The sequence below is a fragment of the Anthonomus grandis genome, chromosome 11 (assembly GCF_022605725.1).
Source record: "Anthonomus grandis grandis chromosome 11, icAntGran1.3, whole genome shotgun sequence".
NCBI lineage: Eukaryota > Metazoa > Arthropoda > Insecta > Coleoptera > Curculionidae > Anthonomus > Anthonomus grandis.
This window is the reverse complement of record NC_065556.1, coordinates 21,605,361-21,618,848: the sequence shown is the minus strand read 5'-3', so window position 1 is coordinate 21,618,848 and position 13,488 is coordinate 21,605,361. Positions and strand designations below refer to the sequence as shown.

Below are 13,488 nucleotides of genomic sequence, written 5' to 3'. Positions count from 1 at the left end.
TCAGGAATTCTGAGACACTTATATGAAAGTATAAATATTGAGATTAATGGAGAACAAATTCCTGTAAACAAATTTTCATGACAAATTTTGTTTTTTTTACAATTTATTGCACTTTTGTGTTGCTATTTTTATTGGATTTGTCATTAGACATTTCGTCTTTTGATCGCCATTATCAAGTTGTTTATTGTGATCCTGTATTGAATTTTAGTCAAGGTCCCATGAATTTTTAATCAATTTTTTCAAATACAGAAGAAAATGATTTTGAATTTTTTTTTAAATATCGAAAAAATCTGATGAATTCCAGAGATTAACTTCAAAAAACCAGAATTTTACTTTTAATTTTTCCTTGTTTACCAAATTCCGAATAGAATAGATTTTAAAAAATCAGAGTTTTGAACTTTTTTCAAAAATAGTCAAAAAAAAGAAGAAAAATGCCTTAAAAAATGTTTTAAAACCTAATAAGAAAACTATTTTAAAATATCAAAACATTGATAAATTCAAAACTTTAATAAAAAACAGAAGTTTATTTTATTTTATTTCTTTTTTATTTGCCTTTATCTGTCTACGAAGAAATTATCTACAATTTCTAAAATGTACAGAGAAAATTATCAGTCTTGAAAATTGTCAACAAAATCATCAAAATTTCGTGAAATTTCAAAGATATCCTTCAGGATATCCTTCAGATGTACTATATAAAACTAGAAATTGTCTGTAATAAAAATTTTTTTTTAGTAAAATTGTTGTAATAAAAGTCAAAATTCTAATTATTATACTAAGAAAATAAAATTTTTGAGTCTTTTATCAAGCTTTTCTGGACCAAAAGGCCAGTGCTAGTGCTGCTTTTTCTCTATTTTCATAGATTTTTTGACCTGTCATCTTTTGATTAGCATTAATTTTTATTGCTATTAGCATTATAACAACGAAAATAATTTAAAGCAATAACTAAAAATGGTCATTATTACTATAAAAAAATCCCTATATACCCCAAAAATAAAATGAGTTGCACATTTTTTGTCTCATTGTCTTTTACTCACCATCATATCATCTAAATTTTTTTGACATTTAAATCCCCTAATAGCGTCCCTCAAATTGGTTATACCCTATGCGACACTCAGCATAAAACAGAAAACTTGATAATGAGCTGAAAAATTTATAAAAGTCTGTTCCGCATCAGTCAGAACCGTGGAAGAAGGGTGACGGCCTGATAATAGCTCCTTACATCGATCGGTTTTCTGTTCTTTTGTATTACTATCGTAAAGAGTCTATACTGCTTTCGGGTTGAATAAAACAGTGGGCGTTAAATTATTGAGTTACAACTGCCATTTTCCTCGATGTCGTCGAAAGAGCCGACGACTATCGACTTTAGATATACGTATATTACTTATCGATACCTTCCAGTACATAAAAATAACTTAAACACATTCATCTTTCACTTACCTGCTGACATACGGCAACAATGTGCTGCGTACAAGTCTTATTTTAGCCCATCAGGTTAAGACTCGTCACTATCCGTGGCTGATCGCTCCAACATTGTTGCCACATCGTTGCAAAAATCATGGACTTCGAAGACGACACTCACTACTGCCTCAAATGCCATGCAACAATCTTGGGACTAGACAACTATGTAAGCCACAAAAAAGAATCTTGCGGCAGAGTATTAGAACCGGGTAAACAAACCCACTTAACCCATTTAAATCAGCATAAATCCACTCACATCTTCTTTAGAAACCCCGCTTGCAAGTCAGCTTCTACCCCCAGACGAGATAGAACTGAAAGCCGATGACTTTTTTTCATCTCTCGAGCTGAGAAGCAGCTCCAAGAAGCCAGTGCCTTCAACTTCAGGTTAAAATGTTCTCTGTTTTAACCCTTATGCTGATCTGCAGTACTTTTTTAGGCAAAAACTTCAATGGTATCCTAACCAGAAGCAAAATAAGTGCAACTATCCCGAAAGAGTCCGAACCCCAACAGTCAAAGTCTGGAAAAAATGTCTGGATTGGTGGCAATCAGCTTAAAGACTTAGGCACTGGAGACAATCAATCCAAACTTATTAAAGCTGTGGCAAACCTTGAAAGGAGAAAAGATGCTGCTAGCACCAGCTCACCACCAAGAATCGGTATGTCAACTACTTTATTGAAGAACCTTTAGAACTTATTGATTTTTCCTTCAGTATATGAGGACTCAGAAGATGACTCAGAAGAGTATGACTACGAGGACGAGGAGTCTTCAGAGGAAGACTTTGCGCCTCCAAAGTACTACACCGGGGGCAAATGGAAGCCAAGCTCACCGGTCCAGTGGAATAATAGACCAGTGGAACGAGAGTGGAACGTACCTCCACCAACCTACACAGGTACCAATGAACTCACTTAATTTTATTTATAAATCAAAGAAATATTTAGGTGGTAAATGGAAGCCCAAAAGACCCCACTCACCCCCGGCTTCTTATACCAAAGGCAAATGGAAGCCAAGCATTGACGAAGACGCACAAGCAAGTGCAGGAGGGAAATATCCAGCTCACTATACTGGAGGTAAACATTCTCCTCCCAGTCACACCAGAGGCAAGTGGAAACCTGAGGAGGACCCTCCACCAAGTCATACAAAGGGTAAATGGAAGCCTGCGGAAGATGATGGTAAGCACCCTCCTCCAAACTACACTAAAGGTAAGTGGAGACCTATGGAGGATCAGGTTAGTGGAGGTAAGTATCCTCCTCCAGGATACACGAGGGGCAAGTGGAAGCCTGAAGAGGTTAGTGCTGGTGGGAAGTATCCTCCACCTGGTCACACAAAAGGAAAGTGGAAACCGCGGTGTGAGCAAGATGAAGATGATTCTTTTATTGGCAAAGGAAAAGGTAAATGATGATTTAGTTGTGATTTTTGTTAAAGAGTGTTGACTGTTTTTAGGAAAATCAAAGTTGAGAGTTGAGTGCAATGAGATTTCTACAGCTGAGCAGTGTACAAGAGGTATATTTTCTCAATGTTAATTATTACAAGTATGTGATAAGGTGCTTGAATTTTAGGAGAATGGAAACCAAAGTCAGAGTTAGATGCAAGCTTAAGTGACCCAGCAAAAGGTAATTTTTTTATTATTTTCAAGCTAAAACGGGTGATTTTTTCTGAAGTTTCTATAGCTGCTTTTGAAGCCAGCTCACTGAATAATAAACCAGGACCCTCCTCTAGTCTAGTATCAAATTTGGATACAAAAACAACTGTTCCTCCTCATGAAGTAGAAGAAGCAAATTTTCCTATAAAAATTGAAAATATTCGAGGGTATTCAGATGATCCTCTTTTAAGGTAAATTCACCCGAAACCCTTAATATAATATTTAATAAAACATTTTTTCTAGAAAATCGAGTGGTACAGTTCAGTATTGGTGTAGTCCTTGCAATAGACGCCTGGCCTCCAAACTAGTCTACGAGCGCCACCTGAAGTCAGAACTGCACTTTAAAAGGTCATCTGCAGACGTTGAGTTTGACGATGCAGCTTTTATTAAAACATTAAAAGTTGAGCAAAGTCCCGATGACTCTTTTGCAGATGATTTAAATAAAAAGGTAAATTTATTTTACTAGAAAGTTCACTCTTAATAATTGATTTTTAGCCCTCAGCAGAAAAGAAACGCAATAGACGTAAAATCTTTGAAATATGTCCAGTGTGTCGTTCAAAAGTTAATAAGACCCTTATAGGTAAACACCTCATATCCCACTATCATGTGAGAAAAGGAGACATATCCACCAAGTTGGCAAAACAGCTGGTGTTGGATAACATCCTAAGCGTAATCCTGGAAAGTCCTTTTCAGTGCAGCGTTTGCAAATTCTTCTGCAATACTCAGGCTCAGTTCTTGGACCATTGGAAATCTTCACTCCATATCACTAAAGATCAAGAATATCAAGGATACTATTGGTGCAGTTTCTGTAAAACCTCATTGAACACCACTGAAGAAATGCTTAATCATTTATCGTCAGAGGAACATTTGGAAGTTGTGTCTGTCATCAACAGGTCGGTTCCGATTATTATTAAGAAAATGAGCAAAATGGCATGTCTCACTTGTGAGGAGACCTTCACCTTAAACATCCAACTGTTAAATCACTGTAGAGAACTGAATCACGACTCCTCTAACGTTCCCAAGTATGACAAAGATGACTATGAGTGTAAAGAGTGCGACAAGAAATTTTTACGAGCAGTTTGTTTACAACGTCACTTGCTCAAGAAGCATAAGCAGCACTACTTCTTTTGCAGCGTTTGTAATTTGAAGTTTCTTTCTAAGTTGGAGGCGAAGAAGCATCGAGGGTCTTCAAAACATCGGTAAGACTTTAGTTATTGAGGTTGTTTTTAGTTGTTAAGGTTCAATTGTAGATTTACACTTCTCGATAAGAAGAGACCAGGAGGTGCCTGCACGAAACGAAGATGTGAATATTGTGATGAAACTTTTCCAAATTTCATGTTGTTGAAGGAGCATCTTAAGGAGGTACATCCAGAGCATAAAGTTAGGTATGAAAGATATGGTTTTTCATTGATTTTTGACCAGTAGTGGATCTTCTAGCAAGTTCTTCTAAAAAAACTTTAATTTTTGAGTATTCAACTTAACTTGTATGTATGACTAGGAGTTTAGTTCAATAGGTTTCAACTGTAAAAGAAAGAAATTTGTAGTTTAGTATAGGGGGTTCTAAAGTACCCCAAACATAATGGGAGTCATTTACATAAATTCAGAAATATTTACTGATCTTATATAGAGTGATAGGCAGATTGGAAAGCATTCGACCTAAAAGTTAAATTTATTAAGAACATCTGAAAAATTCCAAAATCTTTGGAAAAAAAAAGAGAAAAAGTGTGATGTGGAAAACCATGTCTCAAATAGGATAAGATATTTCTTTTCTGTAATTCTTGGAATTTCTTTCTCATTTCATTGATTAGTTATTGCTTTAATCACACGAATTGTACTGTATTTAGTTTTTTAGTCATTACTTGAATCTGGAAAGTAGCATTTCATTAAGAACCTGTACGTCTGCAATTATTAAAAGAATTTGATTTCACCTAATTTTCTAACCCTTTTAGATGTCCATATTGCGGAAAAAACTTCCTGGTATCCCAAGAATTGGCAAACCACATAAGGGCCAAGGCGTGCAAATTTCCAGATATCCCACAACACACCCAAAACGCCTACCAATGCGACAAATGTCAATTTTCTTCAGATTCACCTTCTGAGCTGCTGTACCACGAGTCTCTGATGCATTCTGAGCCTTTGATTATACAGTATTTGGATGCAAGGGGTATTGATTTTTTTTGTAAAATGATTGAAAAAAATCTTATCAATTCTTTTAGATATTAAACGAAAACCTATACCGAAATATAAATGCCCACTTTGTGATAAGTTTTTTCCGAAACTGTCACTGTTGCCACACGTGAGGCAACACACTAAAGAAAGGTATAATGCACTGAAAGTAAAATTTTCTACCCTAATGCGGTAAAATTATAAATGTTGATATTTTGTAGACCCTATATTTGTTCAACCTGTAATGCGAGCTTTACAAAAAAGAACACGCTGCACTACCATGAAAAAATCCATAAAAACTTGAAACAACCCCAAAGGGAAGCCACTGAAGAGAAGAAGTTCTTGTGTTCGACCTGTGGAGTGGGATTTACCAGAAAGTAAGTTAATTTTATAAATTTATTGATTATATTCTCTTGAGCGGCCAATGAATTAATCAGTTGTTCTCAACATATTTTCGTGATATATGGTTAGGTTGTGACTATGTAAAAAGGAATAACTCCCCCATTGAAATGTCAAACAAAGAGAGGAAATATAAATAGTTGATTTACAAGCACTTAGTTCGTGCAGCAAACATTAAAATGCTTTACCTAAAACCGAACCGAACGGTATTTTCGATACTAGGGCCATAAATTACGGGCACTCAGGCAATATGTAATAAATAATATTAATAATGTAGAGATACCGTGCGCGCGGACGACTTTAAATTTTCCTGTTTTCTGTAATTCTCCGATGTTGTGTGTGTGTGTGTTTATGCCCACCGAAATGGACATTTTCAAGCGTCATTTCGCCATTTATGAAATTGCTAATATATTGAGCTTCATCGTGGTTTTTAAGGTTATGCATCTATTAACAAAAAAATTTTAAAATCTTAATAAATCTTCCTATATTCTTTAATGGGTTAATATTAGTGTACTTACCTAAATTTGAATGAAATCCCCCGAAAAATGTGGCCACTAGGAGTGAAACAAACAAAATATGCCTTAATCTTGATGGTAATATTTCAGACTCCGTTTGAGACTTTGAATGTATTAAACAGTAACTCTTTTTGAAAATCCCTTAAGGCTATTATAGAAAGAATAATTCAGATGTCTGATGCGGTGCAACGACGTAATAAAATCTGGACTCTCGCAAGTACTAAAATTAAGACAGTAAAATAATGAAAAAGGCGCAAAGACGTCAATACACAAATACCAAAGAAGTGATGGATCACATGCCAGAATAAAATTAAAATAGAGCAAGTGGACATTTCGATTTTAAAATTGTTGCAATTCTATCATTTTATGACAAAAAAGATTGTCCAGAGTGCTCTCTTGATTGGTCCACCCACCTTTATTTCACGATTTTTAATTATAATAAAATGCAAGTCGTATCCATTTAAATTATGCATTTCTTTTAGGAGCTTTAGCAAAATTACTAAACAAGGAATACTAGTACAAGGAATTTTTAATACATTTTGGTATTGCTCATATGGTAGAGTAAAATGCACCTCGTACCTTATTAAATTATGCACAAAAATAATTATGTTTTCCATATTTTTTGTAATAACTCTGGCAGGTTATAAAAGAAGGATAAATGTGTTAAAGAATGTTGTCAAATCTAAGTAGTAATAGAATATATTATAATTTATTGATTATTCACTTTTGCACATCTAAATATATGCTCACTGAATATAGGTTATACGATAATTTTTGTTACTGTGTTTATAATAATAAATTTGAGATGGTGGGGATTGCAGAAAGTTGGCTGAATCCTTTCTATGATGAACATTGATTTAGGCTAAGTGGCTGCCAGTTAGACTACCAACATAGGGTGTACTTAAAAAATCATATTAATTATTAAGGTTTTCAACCTCAACAAGTTCAAAATCATGTGAATATCTATATATAAAATTAAAAAAATGTAATTTTTACTACTATATAGAAACCTCCTCTTCCGAACTTTTTAGACATTTTAAGCCTTAGTGTATCTTTTTGTAATCACCCTATTTTTATTGGAAATTTTAAAATTTTTTAGTCAATTTTTAACTTTCTTAGTCAAAAAATAGGAAAAATTATCTCGTGAAATTATTTATGATATGCCACCTATAAAATTTATATCTTTCAGAGATTATAATAATGTTATTAGAGACGCGTTTGAGATGGATACTCTTACCATAAATTATTTAATATTTCTAATACATATATCATGTTTTTAATTTAAAAAATAATTAAAGAAATACCATTTACATCGTGGATCACGTCTAACATTACACTACTTATATTAAAGTTGGGGACCAGCTGTACCGAAAATTTATATTATATAAAACTGATGTCTAATTACACTACAGATAACTTCGAAATTTTATAAAGAATGCTATAGCTCGTGAAAAAAATATGTACGTTTATTTTCCAATAAATCTGCAGAATTATTTTGGAAAAATGCTCGTAAATTAAATTTAACTAGAGGTACTAATAACTGCAAGATTTTTCAAAATTTTTAAATAATTACTTCATTAATTCTCTTTCTACAACACATACAATTTTATTCATAAAGAAAAATGTCTATAAAAGAAGTAGACACGAGTCATTTATGTAGGAGTTTAGATTCAATTAATTAATAGGGAATCTTTAATTAACGGTTTACATTCTATCAATTATTGATGTTATTTTTTATTTGCCATATTGTGAAAAAGCTATAATATGTATTATTAATACTTATATACTAGAGACACTCTATCAAGACTAATGGAAACAATCTATTATTCTTCCGCTTCAATTATGCGTAATTTTAATGTAAATTTTTATTTAAACACGTTTTGTAAAATTATTAAGGAAGGAACAATGGGTTAAAAAGTCCGTTTGATTAAATTGCTAATATATTCCAAAATTGTTCATATGGTGAAAATAAAATAGACTTCGTATCTCATTAAATTATGCACAAAAATTATAAAATTTCCTGTATTTCCTATAAGAATTTGATGAGGTTAACAAGGAAGGATAAATGCTTTAAAAATATTGTTTAAATCAAAATTGTAATACTAACCCTACTGTAGTCATTATGAGTAATAATTGTACAAATAATTTTCTAATAAATTAACATTAAATTACTATTAAAACCTGTTATTTGTCTGCAAATATATTCTAAACTATTATTTTACCAAAGATCTATTTTATTTTTTATTTTGTGATAATTTTGTGCATTTTTTTCATGTGGAAAAATTTTTTTCTCTAGGTAGTATAAAAGAAATATGTCTTTGAGTAGATGCAAATATTACAGTTCAAATAGTAAACTTGCCTAAACTCAATATATTTATATAACAAGTTTGGTAATTTATTATTTTAAAAGTTTATTTGTTTTGGTTCACAATTACAGTCATGACGGATAGGTCTTTCAGCATTTAGCAATGTTATACTTTTCTTTAGATCCATAAATGTTTACAAATATAAAAATAAAACAACAGCCAATAAAAGTAAAATATAAATATCTATGTATCTAGTACTAACCGCTAATACAGCTTCAGAATAAAATATACAAAATAACGCAAGCATAATCATAAATTGGACTTACGTAAATACATTTTTGATGCTAAATTCGACCAAGCTATAAATAGAAATTTATTAATTTATTATTATCATATAAATTATAAATTATAGAAATTTTAATAATTTTTTTACTGATAATTTGTTACTGATCTGTAAATTAAAATTTAATGCATGTCTCCCAATATTAATTTTATTTAAATGATTAAAATTGTATACTAGTCATGTCAAAAAGTTTGGCAAATTAAGAAAAACACAAACTAATTAGTTTCAAATTTGTCAGATATATTTGTTGTCAAATAAAATTTTGCATCTTCTTTTGACACTTCTCTAAAACCAAATTGCTTCTTGTAAAGGGTGTCCCAATAAGAGCGCACATTTTAATTGGTAAATAAAAGTCATAATTTATGTAAAACTGAGTGTTATTTATATTTTAATGTAAAGCTAATAGACTGCAATTAAACGTGAAAAATAATATCTGGCAAATCTCGCCTCGACTTTCGTGATAGACTCTTATTCGTTTTGAGAAATTTTCAATTACATTTTCACATAATTGCGGCCCGATTTCGCTAATAATACGTCTAATTTCGTTTTTCAACTGTGGAATTGTTGTTGGGTTATTAGCGTATACGAGGGATTTTAAAAAACCCCAAAGAAAAAAGTCACAAGCCGTTAAATCGCATGATCTTGCGGGCCAGTTCTGGTCTCCATTCCATGAAATGACACGACCGGGAAACTTTCTTTGCAACAATTGAATTGCTTCACGTGTAATGTGACATGTCGCACCATCCTGTTGGTACCACATACCGCCCGTATCCATACCATCCAATTGAGGCCATAAAAACTCAGTGAGCATATTACGATAGCGTTCGCTATTCACGGTAACTGTATTTTCAGCCTCGTCCTCGAAGAAGTACGGTCCAACTACTCCACCTGTCCAACCTGTCCGCACCAAACAGTGACTCTTAATGGATGCATTTTCTTCTCATGAATGACTCTAGGATTTTCTTCGCCCCAAATTCGGCAATTTTGTTTATTAACAAAGTTATTAAGGTGAAAGTGTGCCTCTTCGGTAAACAAAATTTTTTCGAAAAATCGACATTCATTTGTTGTTTTTGCAATACCCAAGAAGAAAATGTACGGCACGTCGCATGGTCCACTGGCTTTAATTCTTGGGTCAATTGAATCTTATAGGCAATTCAACAGAACGGTAGTACTGTGATGCACTGGTGTTTTTACATCCACGACAGAACCATTTTGTTCAAATTTATCAATTAGTCTTTGGACAATCGTGTGATTTAGTGCATCGTGTCGACCAAAAATGTCCCGCAATTTACGAACTGTTTGCGCAAAACATTCTCCATATTTGTAGTGTGTTTTAACAATAATAATTCGTTGTTCGACCGTATATCGTTCCATGGCTACTAATCGCAAACTGTTTACATTATTCTTTTCAGTTTTTTTTTTGACATACTGCGATAAAAAAAGAATGCTGCGCAATTCAAAACGTGCGTTCCTATTGGGACACCCTTTATAATAATCCATATTTTTTCAAAGAATTTTGTAACTCTATCTTTAATTCTTTTTTTTTTACGATTTTTGAAAGCATTTTAAAAATATTCTCAATTGACTTTTTTAATAAAATCATTCTTTATTTGCTTTACAATTTTTTTTATTAATCTCTGCAAATAACATTCATGGGCGTGATGGAATAAATAAAAATTTATATACAAGTAAGTGTCCTTTAAGCTTTTAAAATTTGAAGATACGGGATAACTTGTATATGTTATTGTAATGAAATGCGAGTGGTATCCAATTAAATTATGCACAAATATAATAAGATTTTCTGTTTTTTTTTCCAGTGTTGAACAAGTGAAACCTCAATTCTCTTAATTGGGCCTTTTAGGAAGATATTTTCGGACTTTATCAATCAAAGTTGAGTGATTGTGATTTATCCATAGTTTCTTTTTCAAAGTGACTTTCAGGTGACAATTCTGGGACTTTTTAGAAAATTGTGAAGGGATTCCTGAGAATGAACTCCATGCATCAAACATCATTTTAAGTGACGAATTCCTTACCCTACAGCAGTTTTAGTAAAGCTATTCCTGAATGCACTTTTCCTCAAAAATTGAACTTCTATCTATGATTACTTAAAAACCATGAACAAAGGTATCTTAACGAAATTTTCAATTAAAATTTAGGCACTTTTTACTGAATAATTTTATATATGAAGAATTCCTGTAACTAAAGAACTTTTTAAGTTAGTAAGTCAGATTCATTTATAATGGGATAAACCGGGAATTTCAAGAATGAGTTTCAGAATTTATTGTAAAGTATTTTCATAATTTTTTTAGGAGAGTATAAAGAGATTCCTGGGGATTAATTCTATGCATAAAACATCTTTTTAAGTGAAGGATTTCTTCAGCTATAGCAGTTTTAGTTGAGGCATGCCTCGATGCACTTTTTCTCTCAAAGATTTTTGAACTTCTATCTCTGATTACTCAAAAGCCACTTTTAATAAAGCTTTTACTTAAAGTTTAAGAAGTTTTTACTAAATAATTTTATATCTAAAGAATTTCTCCACTCACATGAATGAGGTTAAAAAATTATGTAACATTTTCAGGAGTATAATTCAGCAAATTTATAGGAAATTGAAATATTTAGGAGAGTATAGAGGATTTCTTGAGGATGAATTCCATGCATAAATCATCATTTTACGTGAAGAACTTCTTAACTTACAGCAGTTTAAGTTGAGGCATGCCTTGAAGCATTAGTTCCCTCAGGAATTAAAGTTCTATCCATGATTACTCAAAAACCACTTAATGCCTTTTAGTGAGGTTTCATCTTAGTAATTCATTCAAAATTTAAGGAATTCTTACTGAACAATTTGATATATTATGAATTTCTACAGCTCAAGAACTTTCTGAGTTATAATCTATTAGGTAAATAAAATGACAATTTCAAGAATGTGTTTCCTAATTTAAGTCAACACACTCATGAGTATAACTCAGCAACTTTGTAAGGGATTTTCATAATTTTTTAGGAAAATTGTAAAGGGATTCCTGAAGAATAATTCCGTGCATAAAATATTTACTTAAGTGAAGAACTTCTTAAACTATACCAGTTTCAGTTGAGCTATGTCTTGAAGCATTTTTTTCCCTTAAAAATTGAATTCCTATCCCTGATTATTCAAGAAATACTTAAGACATCTTAATGGAGTTTTCACTCGAAATTTTAGCAATATTACTGAACAATTTCGTGTATTAAGAAATACTTTAGTTCAAGAACTTTCTGAGTTATAATCAAATTTACATGCGAGGGGCTAAATTGGAAATTTGGAATTTCACAATTTAAATCAACAAACTTATGAGCATAGCTTAGTAATTTTGTCAGGACCCTGAGGTCCAAAACGCCTTTCTGTCTAACCATTTTGCGGTATATTTAAAAATTCAATTTCAAGTGGAATAACAAGGACCAGTATATTTCTTTATTCGCTTTTTTAATAATATAAATCTTATCAACTTTTAAAAAGATCTTGAATCATTACATTTACACTATAAATGATATGGACGATAAAGTAAAATTTGTTTACACTACACTAAAACAACTTTTTGATAGGCACCCTCCCTTAAAGATATTTAAACGAAATTAACTTGGTAACTTTCCAAGGCCTCTTGCAACAAAATGTAGTCTGGTGGCAAATGGTCGGACGGAGAACTGAACGGCTCTATTGAGAACTGAGCGACATTTAATAATAGATACAATTTATGTGTATAAAATGTTAAGAAGAAGGAGTAAAATGAAGAGTGTAAAAGAAGGTCCCAACGTTGGTAGTTCGTCGGTCCGATTGAACCCAACCCGTAAAAAGTGTTTTTAATACTGCTGTCATAGCCGAAAAATTATGGAAGCGCAAGGGGCACAGTCACGGCTCTCCGACCTCGCGAGCGATTGATGCTCTTGATGGGAACCGAATACCGAACCGACGAACATTTTGATTCGTTTACATAAATAACGGCCACACAATAACTAGACGATGGATTTATTGGGTTTCTGCCCTTTTCCGTACGTCGCTCTTTTTTTTTCTGAGGAAGACGGCCCATCGAGAGCGGATTAATTACTAGAGAACGACGTTTAAAGGAGAAAACGTCTTTGGATTTTATTAAAATGGACATCAGTGGCTTATCTTATCATATAACAGGGTGTCAATTTAAAAAGGTACCACCCCCTATATTTCTGCCAATGGGGCATTTTTTAGGTTAGTTTTCAATCAAATTGTAGCAGCCTCCTGGCGGGGGTCGATATAACCTCTAAAATTTGAAATGGAAATGGAAGTCGAGTGATACCTTATTTTAAGGGTCTTTTAATTACCTTTTTAAAGATACCACATACTTTATCTTTTTGCTAATACTTTATAAGAAACAAATTAAAACCGCAAAGATATTTATTTTTTAAAGTAATAACTACTGTAATGAAATAGAACATAAAAAAGTAATAAAAGGTAACTTAGTTTATGAAATGTTCAAAATGATGTCCATTTTTTTTCAAACAGTAATAAATTTTGCTCTCAAACTCCTTTCTAACATTTTAAAAACGTTCTGTCTGGATTTCTCTACATGCAGCTGTGATTCTTCTTGTTAAATCTTCCAAATTACTAGGTTGTGTTTTAAAAATAATTGGTTTTAAATGTCCCCATAAAAAAATCTAAAG

The 13,488-nt window shown here is 32.3% G+C and overlaps 1 protein-coding gene across 1 annotated transcript in view; it reads left to right on the top strand.

Annotated features, from left to right (window-relative positions):
* Positions 1-1,420: 1,420 nt before the first annotated feature.
* The window catches only part of LOC126742307 (chromosome alignment-maintaining phosphoprotein 1), a 31,432-nt gene continuing 19,364 nt past the window's right edge, over positions 1,421-13,488 (top strand). Inside the window, exons 1-14 of the mRNA XM_050448947.1 lie at positions 1,421-1,667; positions 1,726-1,842; positions 1,895-2,113; positions 2,168-2,347; positions 2,397-2,846; positions 2,899-2,958; positions 3,015-3,068; positions 3,117-3,288; positions 3,341-3,545; positions 3,593-4,296; positions 4,348-4,482; positions 5,047-5,261; positions 5,314-5,416; positions 5,485-5,640. Coding sequence (XP_050304904.1) covers positions 1,556-1,667; positions 1,726-1,842; positions 1,895-2,113; positions 2,168-2,347; positions 2,397-2,846; positions 2,899-2,958; positions 3,015-3,068; positions 3,117-3,288; positions 3,341-3,545; positions 3,593-4,296; positions 4,348-4,482; positions 5,047-5,261; positions 5,314-5,416; positions 5,485-5,640 — 2,882 coding nt within the window. The 5' untranslated portion in view covers positions 1,421-1,555. The remainder of the gene's footprint in view (positions 1,668-1,725; positions 1,843-1,894; positions 2,114-2,167; positions 2,348-2,396; positions 2,847-2,898; positions 2,959-3,014; positions 3,069-3,116; positions 3,289-3,340; positions 3,546-3,592; positions 4,297-4,347; positions 4,483-5,046; positions 5,262-5,313; positions 5,417-5,484; positions 5,641-13,488) is intronic.